The sequence below is a fragment of the Cnephaeus nilssonii genome (genome assembly GCF_951640355.1).
Source record: "Cnephaeus nilssonii genome assembly, chromosome: 17".
Lineage (NCBI taxonomy): Eukaryota > Metazoa > Chordata > Mammalia > Chiroptera > Vespertilionidae > Cnephaeus > Cnephaeus nilssonii.
This window is the reverse complement of record NC_137088.1, coordinates 6,197,666-6,220,775: the sequence shown is the minus strand read 5'-3', so window position 1 is coordinate 6,220,775 and position 23,110 is coordinate 6,197,666. Positions and strand designations below refer to the sequence as shown.

Below are 23,110 nucleotides of genomic sequence, written 5' to 3'. Positions count from 1 at the left end.
CAGTATACAATATTATGTGAGTAGAGAAAAAAAATTGAAATGCAAGTCAAATTACAGAATACTTGGAAAGAAAAAGTCATATGTGTATTCAAACTGACTTAAGAATTAAAATTATGTTTCAGGTTAATAAATAATAGAAATAAAAATTTTTAAAAAGAAATACAATAGGAAAGGCAAAGAAAAATATGAAAAAATAAAAATGGTAGTTCTCTTTAAATAATAGCCCAGATGTATTATCAATCCCATTCTTCCCAGGGTGGGAAATAATGCTCCTACTAAAAATCAGGGGGAGGGGAAAGATGTCCATATGGTAATTAAATCATAGAATGCTGACTACCATAACTATTATAATTTGTAAGTTTGCCAGAGATTTGTAAGACTTCTGGCAGCACCTGGCTCAGGAAGATCACAGAACCAAAATAAAACCATCTCTGATATTAGAAATTGTACCAAGAACTCTGAAACAGAACATGAACTGCACTGAAAAGACTGGGTGCCCATTTCCCGGCACAAGACCTTCATGATCAAGATTAAAATTAAAACAAACACCGCTTTTGTTGAAAACCTGCCCTGGTGGATGCTTTATATTTCACACTTAAAAAGAAAAAATGTACTTCCAAATAGATGAAAAGAAGCAGTCTAGATGAAAACATGGGAGGGTTGAACCCATGTTCACTTTAACTCCCACTTGAAATCCAGTAACTTGATAAACTTGATTTTTAAAAAAGTGTTTTTATTGATTTTAGAGAGAGTAAGAGAGAGGGATAGAGAGATAGAAACATCAATCGCTTGTCTCCTGTACACCGCAACCCAGGGATTAGGCCCACAACCCAGGCTGTGCTCTGACCAGGAATTGAACCAGTGACCTCTCGGTTCATGGGTTGACACTCAACTCCTGAGCCACACTGGCAGGGCTAAAGTTAATTTTTTTAAAAAGGGCATAAAGCACCCTAACCGGTTTGGCTCAGTGGATAGAGTGTCAGCCTGCAGACTGAAGGGTCCCAGGTCCGATTCCGGTCAAGGACATGTACCTTGGTTGCGGGCACATCCCCAGTGGGAGGTGTGCAGGAGGCAGCTGATCAATGTTTCTCTCTCATCAATGTTTTTAACTCTCTATCCCTCTCCCTTCCTCTCTGTAAAAAATCAATAAAATATATTAAAAAGGTGGGGGGGCATAAAGACCTGGCTGGTTTGGCTCAGTGGATAGAGCATCAGCCTGTGGACTGAAGAGTCCTGGGTTCGATTCCGGTCAAGGGCACATGCCTGGATTGCAGGCTCGATCCCCAGTTGGGGGCATGCAGGAGGCAGCCGATCAATGATTCTCTCTCATCCCTCATGTTTCTCTCTCTCTCTCTCCCTTCCTCTCTGAAATCAATAAAAATATATTTAAAAAAAAAAAACAGTTTTCATGTTAAAAAAATTTTTTTAAATAAAAAGGGCATAAACCCGCCCTAACTGGTGTGGCTGAGTGGATAGAGCGTCGGCCTGTGGACTGAAAGGTCCCGGGTTCAATTCCAGTCAAGGGCATGTACCTTGGTTGCGGGCACATCCCCAGTAGGGAGTGTGCAGGAGGCAGCTGATCAATGTTTCTCTCCCATCGATGTTTCTAACTCTCTATCCCTCTCCCTTTCTCTCTGTAAAAAATCAATAAAATATATTTTTTTAAAAAGGGGGGCATAAACCCAGAACAAAGAAGAGAACAAGAATGATAACAGAAGAGAGACAATAGTTTTTTGGAAGAAGGAAAACAGAAAAAGAGAAAGTAACTGACTACGCAGAATGGAGAGATCTGAAACTTCAATGTCTACCAAAGGTATGCCCATTAGGAAAAAGTGATGTCTACCTAGAGTTTCAGAAAGGCTCAGAATATAAGGACCACAAAAAGGGAAGTGAGGGGGAACTGAAGGAAAGGGTTGAAAATGGGAAAACTGGTTGAAAGTTCATATAAGGGAGAATAAGATTCCCAGACCTGCTCTTCCCCCTCTGGAAGCCAGCCACTGCCTGGTCACCAGCAGGAGACAAGCGGTTTACTAGTACTCTCTGCAGGAAAAGAACCAGGGAGGCTCCAGATACTCGGTAACTTCTCCATACATTATCTCACTTCCCCTCTTTAACGCTGGGCTTCACCAGACATCCACAAAGGGGGAGGACTAAGGGATAACTTTAGTTCTGCTTAGTTTAACCCATCACACATTAATCCTCAAAACAAAGTGACTACACTAACAAGCCACATAGTTCATTATTCTGAGAAATCCAGACCACATAAGAAATGCTTAGTAAGAATACAGCTGTATAAATGCCAATTGAGTTACATGTTGTAATGTAAAGAATATCTAAAATAAGAAATACAGAAGAAGAAATTTCTACTAGGAATTGAAAGTTAACACAATTTATTCATTCAACAATTAAAACATATTCCATGCAATATCTAGAACTGGGTGCCACAGAATATGTTGAGATATACAAGGCACGACTGCTGACTTTCTAGAATTTCAGGCTGGTGGGTCAGGGAAACAGATCAACAGAGACCCTAGGGCACATAAAAAGTTTAAGAAGTTTGAAATAGGAACTCCTTTTCGGAATCTTAGAAGATTTTTATTAATTTCGCATCATCTAATGATCAATGGGGAAGTTAAAGCAATGCACATCCCCAGTCTACATCCAGAACAGATATTCTGAACAAGGCTTCACATGAAGCCCCTGGGATAACAATGTCTTTTCCATTTCAGTCTCCAACAATATAATTTTTATAAGTGGAGGGATGATCAATCCACTAAGATCATCATCCATTTTTAAAAATTAAGTTGATTGGGGTGACATTGGCCAACATGTGAACCTACAGGTTTCACGTGTGGGTTTCTATGTTACAAGATCTGTATACTGCACCATGTGCCCACCACCCAGAGTCATATCTTCTCCTGTCACCTTATATTAGGGCCCTCTTCCCTCTGGCAACCACCATTCTGCTGTACGTGTTCATAAGTTTCAGTTTTATATCCCACATATGAGTGAAATCATATGGTTCTTTTCCTGACTTATTTCATTTAGCATAATGTTCTCAAGGTCCATCCATGTTGTTGCAATGGTGCTATTTCATCCTTTCTTATGGCTGAGTAGTATTCCATTTTGTATATGTACCACATCTTCTTTATCCAGTCCTCTATTGTGGGACACTTTGGTTGTTTCCACCGAGAATAATGCAATGAACATAGGGATGTACGTATCTTTGCAAATACATGATTTCGGGTTTTTCGGGTATATACCCAGGAGTGGGATTGCTGGGTCATATGGTAGCTCTATTCTTAATTTTTTTTAATTTAATAAATCTTTATTGTTCAGATTATTACAATTGTTTCTCCTTTTTTCCCCCCATAGCTCCCCTCCACCCGGTTCCCACCCCCACCCTCTGCCCTTACCTCCCCCCGCCACCCCCGCTGTCCTCATCCATAGGTGTATGATTTTTGTCCAGTTTCTTCCCGTACCCCCCACACAGATACCCCTTTCCCCCTGAGAACTATCAATCTACTCTCATTCTATGCCCCTGATTCTATTATATTCACCAGTTTATTCTGTTCCTCAGATTTTTAATTCACTTGACTTTTAGATTCACTAAAAGTGAATCTAACACTTGTTGATAGATATGTATTTGTTGTTCATAATTTTTATCTTTACTATTTTCTTCTTTTTTCCTCTTTTTCAAGAATACCTTTCAGCATTTCATATAATACTGGTTTGGTGGTGATGAACTCCTTTAGCTTTTTCTTATCTGTAAAGCTCTTTATCTGCCCTTCAATTCTGAATCATAACTTTGCTGGGTAGAGTAATCTTGGTTGTAGGTTCTTGCTATTCATCACTTTGACTATTTCTTGCCACTCCCGTCTGGCCTGCATAGTTTCTGTTGAGAAATCAGCTGATAATCGTATGGGTGCTCCCTTGTAGGTAACTGTTTTTCTCTTGCTGCTTGTAAGATTCTCTCTTTGTCTTTTGCCCTTGGCATTTTAATTATGATGTGTCTTGGTGTGGTCCTCTTTGGATTCCTTTTGTTTGGGGTTCTGTGCGCTTCCTGGACTTGTAAGTCTATTTCTTTCACCAGGTGGGGGAAGTTTTCGGTCATTATTTTTTCAAATAGGTTTTCAGTGCCTTGCTCTTCCTCTTCTTCTGGCACCCCCATAATTCTGATGTTGGTATGCTTGAAGTTGTCCCAGAGGCTTCTTACACTATCTTCAACTTTCTGAATTCTCTTCTCTTCTTGCTTCTCTGGAGAAGTGTCCTTTGCCTCTTTGTATTCCAAATCTTTGACTTGATTCTTGCGTTCCTCTAGTCTGCTGTTGGGGCTCTGTGTAACATTTTTTATTTCAGTCAGTGTATGTTTAATTTCTAGTTGGTCCTTTTTCATATCCTCGAGGGTTTCATTTAAATTTATTGGCCTTTTCCAGGAAATTCTTGAAAAACCTTATAACCGTGGTTTTGAACTCTATGTCCAGTCGTTTATTCTCCTCCATTTCTTTTGTTTGTGATCTGTTTCCTTGTCTCCTCATTTTTGCTGCTTCCCTGAGTTGGTAGGGTAGCTTTGTATACTAGGTGTCCTATTGGTTCAATGTCTTCTTGGGAGAGGTGTATTTTCAGGTCCTCTGCACACTTTTTTTTTTCTAATATATTTTATTGATTTTCTTACAGAGAGGAAGGAAGAGGGATAGAGAGTTTGAAACATCGATCAGCTGCCTCCTGCACACCCCCTCCTGAGGATGTGCCCGCAATCAAGGTACATGCCCTTGCCCGGAATCAAACCTGAGACCCTTGAGTCCGCAGGCCAATGCTCTATCCACTGAGCCAAACCAGTTAGGGCCTCTGCACACTTTTTGATTGTTCGTTTGGTGTTGAGTTTCCTTTTGAGCGCATCTGATCTTCATCTTTCTTTGCCAGTTCGGACCTTCCCCCTTTTCCTTGTATGTTTTTGTTGTCACAAATTATCCCTGTTTATGCTGTAAGTTTTTTGGTGATCTTAACTTGTAGTGTTGTGACCTTAATGTTCTTTGTTTCAGGTAGAATAACTCCCTTGAGTATTTCCTACAATGAAAAGTTTTCTGGTGATAAAATCCCTCATTTTCTGTATGTCTGGGAATGTCTTTATTTCTCCTTCATATTTAAAGAATAATTTTGCAGATATATCATTCATGGCTGGTAATTTCTCTCTTTCAGACATTTGAATATTTGGTTCCACTTTCTTCTAGCTTGTAGTTTCTGCTGAGAAGTCAGATGAAATTCTGATGGGTTTGCCTTTGTAGGTCACTTCCTTCTTTTTCCTGGCTACTTTGAGAATTTTTTCTTTGTCATTAATTTTTGACAGATTCATTACCAATGCCTTGGAGAGGGCCTCTTTAGATTGAGGTAACTAGATGTTCTGTTTGCTTCTTGGATTCAAGGCTCTAGTTCTTTCCATAGATTTGGGAAGTTCTCAGCCACTATTTGTTTTAATGGACTCTCCATTCTATGCTCCCTCTCTTCCTCCTCCGCAATGCCTGATTCTGATATTACTTTTTCTGATGGAGTCATAGAGTCTTGTAGAGCTCTTTCATTTTTCTTTATTCTCAGGTCTCTCCCTTCTTCCCTCTACATCATTTCTTGATTCCTATCTTCAAAATCACTAGTTCTTTCCTCTAACTGGTTTGTTCTGTTTTTTTTTTTTTTTTTTATGCTCAACAGTACACTCTTAATCTACTTAATTGAATGCTTCATTTCCAGGATTTCTGATTCTTTTTGAAAGTTTCAATTTCCATGGAGAAATATTTATTTTGTTCATCGATCTGTTTTCTGAGTGCACTGAATTGCATCTCGTTGAGTATTTTCAGAACTGCAATCTTGAAATCTATCATTTATATCACATAATTCCATGTGTTCCAGCCTGCTTTCTGGGGATTTTTTCACTCTCTCTAGTCATCGTTGTTACTGTGGTTCTTCATTGTATTTGCTGCCCTCCTTTGTTTTTGCATTTATCTCTGAAGAGGTCTTTCTACTATGTTCCAGTAGATGGTGCTGAATGGAAAGATTTTTACCTCTGTAGTCTCCCAGATTTGACCCTCCTTGGCTTCTTTAGGACAGTACTGCAGTGCTGCTTGGGAATGAGTTTTGTTTTGCCCTCACCGTAATGGCAACCCCTGACCTCTGTGAGGTTTCAACCCAAGAACCCCTCCTAGCAATCAGAAACAGTGATTCTATTGCAACAGCTCTTGGTTTACAGATAATATGCTCCTGGAGCCAACTCCAAGGGCAACGGGAGGCGAGTTTAAGCAGCGGCAGGGCTCTCTGGTTTCCTTTCTTTGTCTGAAACACCACTGCCCGACCCAGCAGTGGGGAGCTGCACAGCAGAACCCCATGCTCTGTCAGACATCTGCAAACTTAGTCACTGTTCGCCCTCGCCGCTCTGCTCACTGCAGCTCGCCCTGCTGGGTTGCCCGCCCCTTCCCCCCCTTCCCCCCCGCCCCCCCCCCCCCCACACACACACACACGCTCTGTTCCTCCTGGCCAAAGGAAATGCCTGCTACCATAGGCTTTCTCCCCTCTCCTGGCTGGGCTGTGAGCTCCCATCTGAGCCACAAGCTCCCCACTGCATGGCTGAGTCTGTGCTTTCCTCCTTTCTCATCTCCTTGTTTATTCCCGGATGCCCACCTTTAGGTGTTTCAGTGTGCGGGTCTCTCAGGGGTGCTTCTGTGTTGAGCAGGGACTTCTTTGTTGAATTATAGATGGCTAACTTGTTGAAATGTCAGGGGGAGAGGAAGAGACGTGCCCTTATACCGCCATTCCTCTGATGTCACTCTAAGATCATCACCCTTGACTGAAAAATTTTGGTCTGATAGGTCTCCCCTTCTTTTCCTCAGCATGTTGCAGCATCTAAGCCTACAGGTACTTTTTCTCTTTCCTTTCAAAAGTTTTCTTAATTGCTTTGATTTCTAAAAATCTTATATTGCAGTTTGGTGCTAATAAATTGTAGAAATAGCTATGTGGATCAAAAGTGCTTCTAATTTCTAAACATAACTTCTTATACTGATAAATCTCATTATTCGATATCAGAGTTTTAATTAGCAAAAGATAAGGATATTACAGTTACAAGGAAGCATTATGAAATAATAATATTGACACACTGAAACTTATTTTAACTATGATGTCCAGTGGTTGATAGGTTTGAGAGGACAGTTGCAATTCATTTTACAATTTAATTAGCTTACTAGTATTAAATTATACAACAGTACAATATTGCCAAATCAAAAATATGCATTTGTTTTTAATATTTTGGCTGAAAAGGTTGATGTGAAAGAAGGTAGCCTATACATTCTTCTGTCAATTTTGGTTATATATATTTTTTTAATTATTAAAAGGTCTCCTGTTACTCTCCCTGCTGCAGCTGTGATTCCCCTATCAGTTCCCAAGACACATCACACTCCTCCATCCTGCCTCCAGACAATTCTCTGTACAGTGTTCCCTCTATCCAGATCCCTTCTCCATCCTTCCTCTGATGCCATCTCCACTGGTTTCAGCTGAATATCACTTCCTGAGGGAAGTCTTTGTTAACTCCACCACATCCATTCTCCCTCAATAAGGTGAAGTTCTCCTGACTTATTCCCATGGCACCTAATACTTCTTCATGGCACTCTACACACTTACAATTATTTAACTGTAACTTTTCCTTACTAGCTATGAGATCCATAAGAGCAAGGACCAACAGTTTGATTCACCAATGTATCGGTGATCAATAAGTATTTAATGAATGGAATTTTAACTGAGCTATCTTGACACAGTTTCCTCCTATTAAAAATAAATTAAAGTTTGCTTATTTCTACCTACTATATTCTAATATTGCACAATGTATCTCTAAAGGTTAAATGTGATTCACTGTGTAACTACAAAAGCAAGATTTCATTTCCTTTAAAAAGATGCAAAATTTTTACTATTTTAAAATGTTTAGATGTAAGATTACACTGACTCATAAAACTATAAGTAGTTATAAAAAGAATTAATGCCTGAAAAAAAAGAATTAATGTTTGAAAATTATCCTTCAGGAAATCTGCTAAGTGCTAGGCTAAAAAAAATTGGACACTGTACTAGGACCAGGAGGGACAGAGTCATACATTTAAAAGACACCACCCTTCACGGTCAGTGTGGCTCAGGTTGAGTGTGAAACTATAAACTAGGAGGTCAGGGGTCAATTCCCGGTCAGTGTACATGCCTGGGTTGCAGGTTTGACCCCCATTAGAGGGCATGCAGGAGGCAGCCCATGGATGATTCTCTCTCATCATTGATGTTTCTATCTGTTTCTCTTTCCCTCTCTGAAATCAATAAAAATAAAAAATAATAAAAGATACCACCCAGAAACATGTCCTGCCCCTTCTGTGTTCAGGACATTTATTCACTAAGAGAACACGGATTCTTTAAAATAAATATATATATAAAATTCTGCTTAGGAGTGTACCAGAAAGAATAAGAAGAACAGGCTGGCATACAAGTGTGGGATGAGAAAATTAAGCAGACAATTTATTCCTATTCATCAGAGGACTTTTTAGCAAACATTTAAAACTGTATAATACCATTTTGTAAATTAATAATGCTATAAGTGAGCGATAACAAAAGATACAGAATTACCTAATATTCCCATATCTGTCCATACTGAAAGAACCATGCTTGACCACCATCTTGAAAGGTGGTTGGTGTTAGCAAGGCTTCCAACCATCATATGAACAAGGCCTGTAACAAAGCAATCCAGTTCCTCCAGTGTGTCACTAATGGGATTGAAACAAAAAGGTGATTCTGGCTACACTGAAAAGCAGCAAGTAACAAGGGATTATTATTCTCAGTGACTAATTCTTGTGCACCTTACTACATGTCAGCATGGTGATGGAGGCTTTACCATCTCACTTACTCTTCCCCCGTACCCTGAAATGCAGACAGTTATCCCATTTAACAAACAAGTAAACAGGTTCAAAGAGTTGAAATAGTTTGCCCAATGACATATAACTGCTAAGTAGGAAAGTTAAAATTTAATTCTAAAGCCTATGGTCTTTCCTTTATAACTTCTCTGGGGAAGTAAAGTGATTAATGAGGTATGATATTAAGATTGCAAACAAATATAGACTCTCTTTGCTGGAACTGTCCATTCTAAAATGGAAAATCATGCTCCCATACAAAATACATATGCAAACAAAACCAAGGATAGTGATGGGAAAGTCAGGTGCCTCCATCCCTCACTAGTCCTCTCACTTCTGCCACAGGATTCAAATCCATGCCTTAGCAAAATGTTTAATTTACTACATGGCATTGGCCTTCAGGTAACGGTAACAAAATGTCCAATCTATACATGCTAAAGGTCCACTGTTTACAATCACAATACTTCTATTTTATTCTAAGGACTAAAGCAGAAATGACTGCATATTTACTGCAGGATAAAGCACATAATTAATCATATTAATGCTGGGGACCAAGATTTTCTGTATAATAGAAATGAGATTCAAGTGTAATTTGAAAGTTTTGAAGGTCTATAATATTAAAATTGAATTGGAAGCATTAATGTCAAATCATGATTTATTTTTAATATACATTTCCAAGGTCTTTCAACTAGAAGAAATGACAAAGTAGCAGCAAAGAACATCCCAAGCATCCAAGTTGCTTTCTAAATACCATCCCCTATAAAAAAGATCAGAGATCCTTAGAATGTTGGCTGGTTCTGGGTCTGGGAAAAGCAATAGAAATCTGAGCCTGGGAAATCTTGAACCAAAAAACAAGGAAGTTATCAAAGATTGATGGATTCATGTCAAAAGGACACAAGAGTAAGACTGAGGGGACTCCCTCTGACAAAATTTTGGCCAACCTGAGCATCAAAAGAATAGACTATAATTTATTGAAAGACATTGAATATATAAATATCCTTGAGCCTATGTACCTATTAATATTTTTTTAATGGCAGCCTTAACCAATGAGGGGTGGGAGGATTTTCTCATCTGGCACCACTAGAGTTGGTTATTAAATTAACTCTTTAATATACAGATTACAATACAGATTAATCAAAGAACTCTAGTTAATAAGGTAAGGTTCTTTTACACAGAAGAATGCCAGTTTATAAGTGTAAAAGAAAGGATGCAATAAAGGAAAAACCACCATTCTGCTGTCCCTGATAAATGAACTGATTCAAACAGGATTGTTACTGGATGCTAAAATCATTAGACAAAAGACTTATGAGGAACTAAATACTCATAGTGTCAAAGTATTATCTCACAAATCACCTACTAGCTACAAAGGGGAAAAAAGTTAACCTTTCCATGGAGCAGCCTGGTTATCATAATCTTAAGCAATCAAAATTAACACCACCATTAAAGATACACCAGATGTCCGGCCAGGGTGGGTCAGTAGTTTGAGTGTCGACCTATGAACCAGGAGGTCATGGTTTGATTCTCAGTCAGGGCACATGCTCAGGTTGTGGGCTCAATCCCCAGTAGGGGATGTGCAGGAGGCAGCCAATCAAATGATTCTCTCTCATCATTGATGTTTCTATCTCTCTCTCCTGCTCCCTCTCCCTTCCTCTCTGAAAACAAAAAATTTATATATTTTTTTAAAAGATACACTAGATAACAAATCCTTCCTGATATGATGCACTATGAAGTACAACGCATCACCTACAAAACATGTGTCAAAAATATTTAACTTAAATCTAATCAAGGCTTTAGATCAGGGGTCCTCAAACTTTTTAAACAGGGGGCCAGTTCATTGTCCCTCAGACCGTTGGAGGGCCGGACTATAGTTTAAAAAAAAACTATGAACAAATTCCTATGCACACTGCACATATCTTATTTTGAAGTATAAAAACAAAACGGCAAAAACACCTGCATGTGGCCCACGGGCCGTAGTTTGAGGATGCCTGCTTTAGATCTTTCTATTTGCAAGGAATAGAGGAATGTAAATCAAGTTAAACATCACCATACAGAAACAACTTAATAAATCGAGAATGTGGGACATTCTACAAATAGTTACCATTAGACCTTTCGGACCAGATCCTTCAACAAATTTATGTCATGGAAGAGAGGAAGTAGGAGGGACCCATCCTAGATTAAGACAAACTTAAGAGGCATGACAACTGAATGCAATGTGTGAGACCTGTCTCAGCGCATACACTAGCATTGTTAACAGACACTGTATTCTCAGTATCTCCTCAAATGCAAATATCCATGAAAATCAAACCAGAATAGAAAAGAAGAACATTTTTATTAACTTTCCAACCTATGGAAATTAACACCTCATTGCATTTTACTCACCTCCACTTAGCAGCTTCATGACTAGCCACAGCTCATCTTTTACTACAAAAGACGTGTAGTAAGACACAATATTAGGATGATGGCACTGACTCATGGCTTGAATTTCTTTCTACAAAGAAGAGAAAACATGGTAACTCATTATATGCAGGCCTAAAACAACACTACAAGTTAGTGAATACAGACTGGGAATCCCAAGACTATGCCACAACCTTTCTGGGGTCTCCATGGCCCTGACCTCTTCGAGAGCAGTTACAACCAAAACCACTTAGTTACCCTCAGCCCATTCTGACTCTTCTCCTTCCACTCACTACATCGGTAATCTGTGAAACTGGAAACATGGACTATGCACCACACCCTGGCCTGGCACAGGACCACAGAGGCCTCCCCAGGGGCACATATTTTTACTGCAAGGTGCCCTTGGAAAACCATCTTGGGAAATCTGGCTTTACAGCCAGAAAGGATAATTACTGATAAACAAGAGGGTGGTCTTTGTGTTTGTTTGTGAGTTGTTGTTTTCTTTCAAAATATTGTTCCATCCCATTTTTGTGAAATGATTAACAATTCTCACTCCAAAGAGAAATATACTGAAACAGGGCAAGGTCATAAACTAAATCCAGTCTAAGGTTACACAATTTCCATTAATGAATTTAAATTAGGTTTGGTATGATAAAATGCCCTCTAAAGCCCTGTGTGATCAGGGCCCTGCTTACCTCTCTAGTCTCATTCCTACTCCCTCAACCTTACACCCCAACATACCCCCGTCCTAAGATCCAGCCAAGTAACTTCAAGTGAGCCATGCTTCTTCTAACCATGGACATTTAACCCTATTGTTCCCTCTGCCTCAAATACACGCCCCTCGTTATTTCTGCCTAGCTGAACACGCCAATTCTTCCTTCTGAACTCAGTCGAAATACCATTTTCTCCCAGCTCCCAGGTTGAGTTAGGTATCCCTTCTCTTGGCTTCTAAGCACCCTGTATATATCCTTACATCATGGCACCCCGATACTGACTAGTACCAGGGGCCTTTGTTGTCTGTCCCTCCTTGCGAGACAGAGAGCTCCTAGAAGGCAAGTACTTAAAAGTGGATTCCTAAACAACGTGGAAGTTGGCATACTAGACTGCAATTGCCTATTTATGTTTCTGTATCCCTCATAAAACTGTAAACCCCATGAGAGCTAAGACTCTATTTCTGGCACTTATCACTGTGCCTGGCACACAGCACACCTTCAATAAATATTTGTTGAATGAATGAATCCTACAGCACTTTATACAATTTTTAATGATTCATGTATTTGCCCTATGACCTTGGTATTTGTTTAGTAAAATAAATTGTGTAAAAGTTGCCCATAATCCCTGATTGATAAGAAGTGCTGAGTAACTGCCAGTTTTCTTTCCTCATCTTCTCTACTTGAAGGTAAATTGCTTTCTGGCAAGGACCTGTCGCATGTATTTTCCCAACCCCCAAAGTCACCAGCACAATCTTCTGTACTAAAAGTTAAGTAAACATGAAGGAAAGGAAGAAGGAACTAAAGTAAGCACCTGCCCGCTAACATAGTTATACAGGATCCGAAGCGATAAGTACATATGAGAGGGAATACATAGGACAGCACATATATGCCAAATGAGTAGTAAAAATAATGTCAGGAAAAACCCACAGGAAGTTAAGGTAGGCAAGAAGTCTTCACAGAGGAGGTTTCATTCTGCTGGAAGTGTAGATTTTACAGCAGTACAGGTGAAATGCACATATAATTATTTTCAAAAGGATGAAATAAACAAGGAAGATTATAGGACCAATGAGTAAACTTGTCTGGGGTAAACACTTTGATCTTTCAACAGATATTTACCAAGTGCCAACTGTATGCCAGGCACAACATTAGGTGCCTGATCACTATGGTGAGCCCTCAGGAAACTTACAGTCTGGTAAAGAGGTAAGACAAATACTAATTTACAACACAGACCAATAAACAGTTTGATGGGGAAGTACAAGATACCACATGACTTCATCCGAGAGGCAAATTATCGAAAAATAGGAGTGATTATCAGGGAAGGCTTCCTGTAAGAAGTCTGACTTAACTGATACTGAAATAAGAAAGATAAGTAGGTTTTTACCAGTTTTGATTGTTTAATTACCTGGGACCATATAAAAAAAGATCTTATAACTATATTCAAGATTTTAAGTTTCATCCTTAGAGCAATGGAAAGGAATCAAAGGTTTAACTCTATTTCTTTTTTCATAACACTCACTCTGGCTACAATGTAAAAAATACACGAGAAAAAGCAGGACCAGAGGCAAAGCCATGATCTGGGTGAGACGATGGTGGTCTGAAATACGATAAAAAGCTAATTCCTCAGTTTTCATAACTGTACTGTGGTTATTCTACTATTAGGAGATGTTGAGTGAATAACATGGAAACTTCTGTACCACTTTTGCAACTCTCCCGTAAATTTAAAACTATCTCAAAATAGAAAGTTAGCGAAAAGCCTGTGATAAAATCTCTGGAGAAAATAAATGTAAGATCTGGCAGCTGATTTTCCCATCACACTTAGCAAAGGTTGTCAGACAAGAAAACATTTTGACAAGAGAAAGGAGCAATAGACTGCCTCCTCAGTAATAACTGTCACACACACTGCACCCCGGTACTCAGCACTCGCACTCGCTGGAGAGCCCAGAGCGCCTTCTGCATTATAGTGAAGTTTACTGTAAAATCACCACATCTAAAGTTTACTGTGTTCATCTACTAGGTTTTTTTAAAGGTAAACTGAAGGGCTTCATATCTCTCAGAAATGGAGCCCTTGGCACTCAGGCCTCTGGCTCTGACACCATGAATGCACAAATAAATCCGGCATTATTAATACTTCTCATGTGTGTTCAGGGTTTAGTGGGAGCTTACCTTTGTGCCCCTCCCCCACAAAAGCCAATTATCTTGTAAGTGCTTTTCTAAAAGTCACTTCCCCCAACCTTTACTTATTGGCCACATATATAAATACTGCATTTGTAACATAAAGCTTACTGGAATATGTGGCCAAAACTTATGGAGATCTAATTGATGTTTTTTTTCCTTTAATTAAGCTATATCAAATTTCCTTTCCTCTAAAAGTAAGGCCCTATTGTAATAATACAAATATTACTTTTAAGAATGTCAAATTATATTTGAAAAGAGATGCTCTTTCTAATTTTGAACTAAGATTATAATCATTTTGTATTATATGAAGTAGAAAATAGACTTTAGTCAGAAAGACCTGATTTTTAATCCGGACTCTGTCATTATCATATGATTTATTGCCTTGCAATAAAATGGAGCAACTATCTATCTCACAGAGGTGTTTATGAGGTTAAAGTACATGTAAGTGCCTGCCACTGGGAAGATGTTTGCTATTACTTTCATGTGAACTTAGTCAAGTTATTTAAACTTTGAGCCTCAGTTTCTGTAATCATGAAGTAATGAATAAAACTTTCATTCCTCTTTACATTATCTTTACGTATTATATAAATTAACTGGCAAATGGTAGAAATTCATTTTGGGCTTCTCAAATTCCAGGCTTAATATATAAATTAAAAATACTGTTTTTCTTTAACAGAATTGGTTTACAATTTAGACTTCTTTTATGATCACTGTTGGTCAAATGTCCAAATGATGCTCTAAGGTAATGCTGGCATCTGTAAACCCAAGTTCATCAAATAGGGTTTCAATTAGCATCTCCTTCCAAGTGTGTGTTCTCCCACCAAAGACAGCTCAAGATCATGCCAGCATCCGAGTTCCTCAGCTTCTGTCATGCATTACCAACACCTGAAGAAACACATTTGTCTCATCTTCTAAAAGTTCAAAATATAATTCTAGCCCCTCTCTTCCTTTTATTTCAATTATTCCCTAATACTCAGTATCGACTACACCAGAAGTTAAATCTAATCTGGGACACTGGAAAAAAAATTCTGGACTGTCAGATCATCCTAATCCTAATCCTGCTCTATCACTAGCTGTAGATGATCTCAGAGAAATTACTTAATAAAGTAACAATATTAGTTCATAATTGTATGGCAGTTTATAAAGTTTTCAAGTACTATGTCACTTGATCTTCAGGAGAAACCTCATGAAGTCCATTTTAAGCCGAAGAAATCAAAAATTTTAAAATAAATGATTTGAAAAGCTATCTTATTTCCCTTGCCGAAATACTTAAAACTACTACATTTACTACATACTTAAAACTACTCTGGGTGTCATAGTGCATGAAAGTACAAAACAATCCCTGTGTGACTGACTAGCTTTCAATGCCACAGAACATCTCTTAAGGCTATGGATCCTTGGGACGCCCTTTCTTCTCCCTTTCCCTAATCTTTGCGGAAGCCAATGTTGCCTGGGTCATTCTATCTCTCATCTCCCATCAAAAGATATTCCATTTGACCCAAGAATCACAATTGCATGATACTATTTTTAGGAAAGAGAGAAATAAGCAAGCATCCTTTATAACAATAAAAAAGAGGAAGCAAGGTAATGGTCCAATATCAGAGAACAGGGTAATATGTGGTCTACTTACTCAATGGGATACTACATACATATTGAAAATTATATTAATTCATATTTATAGACACAAAAAAATCTGTGATAAATTTTTCAATAAAAAGGAACAAGTATATGATTCACATTATCATGAATATACACAGATGTTTAAAGGTGCAGTCTGAAAGATTATATAGCATTGTTAATTTCAGAGTGAGAAGATTATCCTTTACTAGAGGCCCAGTGCACAAAATTCATGCACTTGCGGTGCGGGGGGGGGGGGGGGTCCCTCAGCCCGGCCTGCGCCCTCTTGCAATCCAGGAGCCCTTGGGGGATGTCCGACTGACGGCTTAGGCCCGCAGGGAGTGAGCCTAAGCCTGCAGTTGGACATTACACTGACCACCAGGAGACAGCTCCTGCATTGAACGTTTGCCCCCTGGTGGTCAGTGCATGTCATAGCAACTGGTCATTCTACCATCTGGTCGATTTGCATATTAGCCTTTTATTATATAGGATAATAAAAGCCTAATATGCTAAGTGTCCGGTTGTCCATTCAACCAATCAAAGTGTAATATGCTAATGATATGCTAAGGCCACTCAAATGCTCGCTATAATGTGCACTGACCACTGGGGGCAGGCAGTCGACCGGTTGACCAGTTGCTATGACTCATACTGACCACCAGGGGGCAGACGCTCCGACCGGTAGGTTAGCTTGCTACTGGGGTCCCGCTGATCGGGACTGAGCAAGATGGCTGGATATGCCCTGGAGCCCTCTCGGGGTCCCTCCCCGGCTGGCCAACCTCCCACGTCCCTCCCTGGCCCCGATCGTGCATGGGTGGGGTCCCCTGGGCTGGCCTGCACCCTCTCGCAATCTGGGACACCTCAGGGGATGTCGAAGAGCTGGTTTTGGCCTAATCCCACAGGCCAGGCCAAGGGACCCCACTGGTGCATGAATTCATGCACCGGGCCTCTAGTAACTATATATTCTCTCTCTACTTACCTGAATTTTTATATATTTTACAATAAACATTACTATTAATGAAAAAAATCACATACTTTTAAAAAAGGAATAAAAAAACTTCAAGTTATTTCCCACTCCAACATGAATGTACAAGAGTACACCTCTCCACTTAAGAAATATGAAACATGCATACCAGGAGCTCATCCATGCTAGTTTGACATTTCTCAAGGTTTATCCGTTTGATTGCCACTTTCTCCTTTTTAGGGGCACAATATGCTGCTTGGACCACAGCCGTTGCTCCACTCCCTAAAGATAAATACATAAAAGAGTAAATGAATAGATGGGTAGATAAAAACATGACATTTCTAATTCCCACACAATTTAAATGAGAAGTTAACCCTTATCTTGTTCCTACACTCAATAGATGCAAAAAAACACTCTATAAAGCTAGGTGTCTATAAAAGCAAAAGCCTCAACTATTTCATAGAATTGCCAATAAATACCAGTACCAAAAATAAAAATAAAAAATTGCTAGGGTTCCAGTTCTAGAATTTGATGGTATAGGCCCACATTTCTCTGATCCTTGCCTCTAAATACAACTAAATGCCCTGGAAATAATTCAACAATCATAAAGTGACTATGAAATGTAGAAAGAAGGTGAACTGACGAAGGACCTCAGAGTGTGAGGAAAAGCACCACTGTGGGTTCACTGGGGTTTCCTTTTATCGCCCAAATATCCATGAATGGGCTCCAGGACAGCCTGCAACCTGAAACCACCAATAGGGATAGACAGACAAACAAACGAGAAGATCCTGCTTTCTGGCCAAACGACTGTGAAAAGGGAAGCTAGGCAGAGACCCAGAGGGAGATAGATTCCCCATCCCTACCCAGGACAGTGAGGGACCCAACCTACCGCAGCATCAGCCAGCAGCAGCAGGGTCCACCCAGACCCAGACAGCAGTAAGCCAGATCCACCACAGGGGTGCTAGGTCCCAGTCCCACACCCGGGGCAACATCCAGCCAATCAGCCTTTAGCAGCAGCAGAACTGGGGACTCACACCCACCAGTCAGCCCAAGTAACACGTGTAGAGATCAAACAGGAGTCCCTGAGGTACCGGAAGAATGAAGCAGAAGAGACTAGCACTACAAGGGCTCTGAAAACTAAATGACCACAGGAATTACACAACTCACAAAAGTAGGCCAGGGCCTACCATTAAACCTAAATAGAGTAGCTGCCTACTAAAACAGAAGATTAAAGAGAACCCAGAGTCTCCTAACATTAGTATCCTAAATGTACGGAATACAATTAAAAAATAAAAATAACATGTCAGACCAAGAAAAAAACACACACACTTGTATGAGAAAAGATATTCACACTGATGCCAACACCAAAATGAATCACATGATGGAGAATTTTAAAGGAGCTATTATAAAAATGCTTCAACACTGGGGCGGGGGGCAGGTGCCGCCTAGAAGGGGTCAATGGGGAAAAAAGGGGGACATCTGTAATACTTTCAACAATAAAGATAAATTAAAACAAAAAAGATAAAATATTCTGATATTAAACATCTTAACAGAAGAAAAAAATGCAAATAGAACCTCAGGGAGCAGTGTGGATTAGATAATAATAAAAGATCTAAAGTCCATGTGGTAGGTAGAATAATGCCCCTCCCCCCAAAATGTACATGTCCTAGTCTTTGAAACCTGTGAATGTGACCTCACATGGCAAAAATTTTGCACATGTTATTAAGTGAAATTAAGGATGAGAAGATTGTCCTGGGGTCTTTATGAAAGGGAAGCAGCAGGGTTAGAAAAGGATATAATACCCTAAAGCAGAGGGCAGGATGCTAAGAGCTATGAGCCCAGGAGCAAGTACTGACACATGAAACTACATGGATAACCTTGAAAACATGCTATGAAAAAAAAATTACAAAAACCCCATATTGTATGACTCCATTTATATGAAATGTCCAGAACAGGCAAATCTATAGAGACAGAATGTAAATTAATTGTTGCCAGTGGTGGGAGAAGAGCAGAATGGGAAGTTACTGCTGGGTGGTACAGGATTTCTTTCTGATGTGATGAAAATACTTTGGCCTGGCTGCCGTGGCTCAGCGGTTAAGTGTCGGCCTATGAACCAGGAGATCAGGGTTCGATTCCTGGTCAGGACACTTGGGGGCTCAATCCCCAATGTGGGGCAGGCAGGAGGCAGCCGATCAATTAATGTTTCTCTCCCTCTCTCTCTCAAATCAATAAAAATATATAAATAAATAAAAATAAAGTTTAAAAAAGAAAGAAAGAAAATACTCTGAATTAGACAGTGGTGACGGTTACAAAACACTATGAATATACTAAAATCCATTGAATTATACCCTTTAAAATGGTAAATTTTATGTAACTTTTATTTCAATTTTATAATGATAAAAGAACACTACAAATGACTTTAACTCATAATTCTACAATTTAGAAAAAAATGGACCAAGTTTTTGAAAACAACTAACCAAACTCAGCCAAGATGAAGTAGGTAACTTGACTAATCCTGTAACTATTTTTAAAAATCAAATTTGTAATTTAAAAGTTCTAAAAACACACACCCATAAAAGAAACAACACACCCCACACCCTGGCTGGGTGGGCTCAGTTGGTTGGAGCGACATCCCAAACACCAAAATGTTTCGGGTTCAATTCCCAGTCAGGGCACATGCCTAGGCTGCTAGTTCGATCTCCACTTGGGGCATACCTGAAGCCACCGATTAATGTGTCTGTCTCTCTCTCTGTCTCTCTCCCTCTCACCCCCCTCTCCCCCTCCCTCTCCCCCCTCTCCCCATCCTCTCTCTCTCTGAAAAAACAACAATCAATGAACATATCCTTAGGTGAGGATGGAAAAAAAAATCGCCACAGATGGTTTCAATGGAGAATCTTACCAAAAACTGAAAGAAGAATTAATAGCCATTTTACACAATGATTCCCAGAAATGGAACAACGATACTTCCCAATTTATTTTATGAAGCCACAATTACCAAGACCAAGACCAGACAAAGACATCACAAGAATACACAAACCAGTATCTCTCGTGTACTTAGCTGCAAAATTCTTAAAAAATATTAGCAAATCAAATTCAGCAATAGATTATATGCCACAACCAAGTGGTACATATTCTAGGTACGCAAGGCTGGTACAATATATTTTTTTTAATCAAAATCAATGTAATACACTATACCAACAGGTTCAGGAAGAAAAATCATATGATCCTATTAATTGACACAGAAAAATATTTTTTTAAATATATTTTTATTGATTTCAGAGAGGAAGAGGGAGAGAGAGATAGAAACATCCACGATGAAAGAGAATAATGGATCGGCTGCATCCTGCAAGTCGCCCACTGGGAACCGAGCCCACAACCCGGGCATGTGCCCTTGACCAGAATCGAACCTGGAACCTTTCGGTCCCCAGGCTGACACTCTACCCACTGAGCCAAACCGGCTAGGGCAGAAAAACATTTTTTTTTTAAAAATCCAACATTAGCCATGATTTAAAAAAAACTCTCAGCAAAGTAAGAATAGAGGAAAACTTCTTCAACTTCATAAAGAACATCTACCAAACAACAACAACAGAAACTTTACAGCTAACAAACATACTTAATGATGGAAAATTAAATGCTCTCCCTAAAAGACTAGGGGAAAGGCAAGCATGTCCATTCTCATCACTCTTACTTATCATAGTAATGGAAGTCCTAGCCACCACAATAAGTCAAGAAATACAAATAAAAGACAGCCAGAAAAGAAGAAATAAAACTATTCTATTTGTACATGACATGATTATCTACAAAGAAAATTCCAAGGAATCTACAAGAAAAGCACCTAGAACTAAAAAGAGAGTTTAGTAAGGTTGCAAGACATAAGATCAACACACAAAAACCAATTCCACTTCTATAAACTAACAACAAACAAGTGGAAACCAAAATTTTAAAACATAATCACATTAACAATTAACCCCCCAAAAATGAATATTTAGGTACAAATCCAAAAAAGTCTGAACAGAAAAATATGCTTGATATTCAAAATTCCAATTAAATAGAGTAAAGAAGGACTAAATAATTGAGGAGACATACCGTGTTCATCAATTTAAAAAACTCAACACAATAAATATGTCAATACTCCCAAATTAACTACATATAGGTTTAATGCTATTCTATCAAAATCCTGGCAATGTATTCTTTACACATAGAAAAGCTTATTCTAAAATGTATATTAAAAGGGAAGACTCTAGAATAGCCAACACAATAGTGAAAAATGTGAACAAAGTTAAGGGATTTATACTACCCAAATTCAAGACTCCAATTTAACAGTAATCAAGACCGTGCAGTATTGGCAGAGAACTACACACACCCCACAATAAACACACACACTACACACACCACACAATACACACCACACACACACACACAACACACACACAACACACAATACACACCACACACACAACACACCACACACACACACCATACACACACACAACACACCCCACACAATACACACACCAAAAAAACACATGCACAACACACACACACACCCCACAATAAACACACACACAACACACCACACACACAGCATACACACACATCACACACACATACAACACACCACACAATACACACACCACACACCACACAATACACACACACACCATACACATACACCACACACACAACACACCACACACCACACACACACACCATACACACAACACACACACAACACACAACACACACACACCATACACACACAACACACCCCACACAATACACACACACAACACACAATACACCACAAAAAAAACATGCACAACACACACACACACCCCACAATAAACACACACACACCACACACACACACAACACACCACACAATACACACACAACACACAATACACACACACACCACACACAACACACACACAACACACACAAAAAAACACACAACACACACACACCACACAATACACACATACCACACACACACACAACACAACACACAATACACACACACCATACACACACCACACACACAACACAACACACACACCATACACACACACACCACACACACAACACACAATACACACACACCACACACACACACACAAAACACACAACACACACACACACAAAGAATAGAAAACCAAGAACAGATTCACACCAATGTGTCCCACTGATTTTGCCAAAGGTGCAAAAGTAATTCAATGGAGATGAGATAACCTATCAGAATGGCTGGGGGAAAAAAATGTAATGAGAACACCAAATGCTGGTGAGGATATGGTGAAACTGGATCACTCAAACACTGCTGATGAAATAGAAAAACTGGTACAGACACTCTGGCAAACTGTTTCACCATTTCTTTTAAAACTAAAAACGGCCTTGTATAACTCAGCATTTGTATGTTGGGTGTTTATCCCAGAGAAATAAAAACATATGTCTACACAGAAACTTATTTATGAATGTTCATAGCAGCTTTATTTATAACCAAAAGCTGTAAACTGCCCAAAAACCTTCAACAGATGAATGGCTAAACAAATGCGGGTAAATCCATACGGAGGAATACTACTCAGCAATGAAAACAAACCACTGAAATGCACAATTACTTGAAGGAATGTCAGGGGCATTATGTTGAGTGAAAAAAAGCCAATCTCAAAAAGTTACCTATTTTATAACGCCATTTATGTCACGCTCTTGAAATAGCAAACCTAACAGACATGGAGAATAGGTTAGTGGTTGCCGGGTCCGAGGAAAAGGGGAGAGAGGAGGGCTGCTAATGGGAATGGAGTTTCTTTCTGGAGCTCTGCGCATGTTCTGGAATTACAGTGGTGATGGCTGCACAGCTATGTGAATATACTGGGGTCCGTGTCTATGAGTTTGTTTGGTTGTTTGGTGTTTGGCTTAATACCTTCACCTTTTCACTCAGTCCCACAGCCCCTCTCCCCTCTGACGTCTGTCAGTCTGTTCTCTATCTGTGAGTCTATTCTATTTTGTTTTTGTTATTTTGTTCATTAGATTCCATATGTAAGTGAAATCATATGGTACTTGTCTTTCTCTGACAGGCTTATTTCAGTTAGCATAATACGCTCCAGTCCATCCATGCTGTCGCAAAGGGCTACATTTCCTTTTGAACAGCCAAGTAGTAGTCAATTATGTAAATGTCCCACAGCTTTTGTATCCACTCATCTGCTGATGGGCACTTGGGCTGCTTCCAGACCTTGGCTATTGTAAATAACGTTGCCATGAACACAGGGATGCATATATTCTTTCGAATTAATGTTTTAGGCTTCTTCGGATATATTCCCAGAAGTGGAATCGCTGCGTCA

The 23,110-nt window shown here is 39.3% G+C and overlaps 1 protein-coding gene across 1 annotated transcript in view; it reads right to left on the bottom strand.

Annotated features, from left to right (window-relative positions):
- Positions 1-23,110, bottom strand: part of OXSR1 (oxidative stress responsive kinase 1) — a 77,526-nt gene that overhangs the window by 45,751 nt on the left and 8,665 nt on the right. Inside the window, exons 2-3 of the mRNA XM_079794414.1 lie at positions 16,945-17,057; positions 11,295-11,403 (exon numbers count right to left, since the gene is read on the bottom strand). Coding sequence (XP_079650540.1) covers positions 11,295-11,403; positions 16,945-17,057 — 222 coding nt within the window. The remainder of the gene's footprint in view (positions 1-11,294; positions 11,404-16,944; positions 17,058-23,110) is intronic.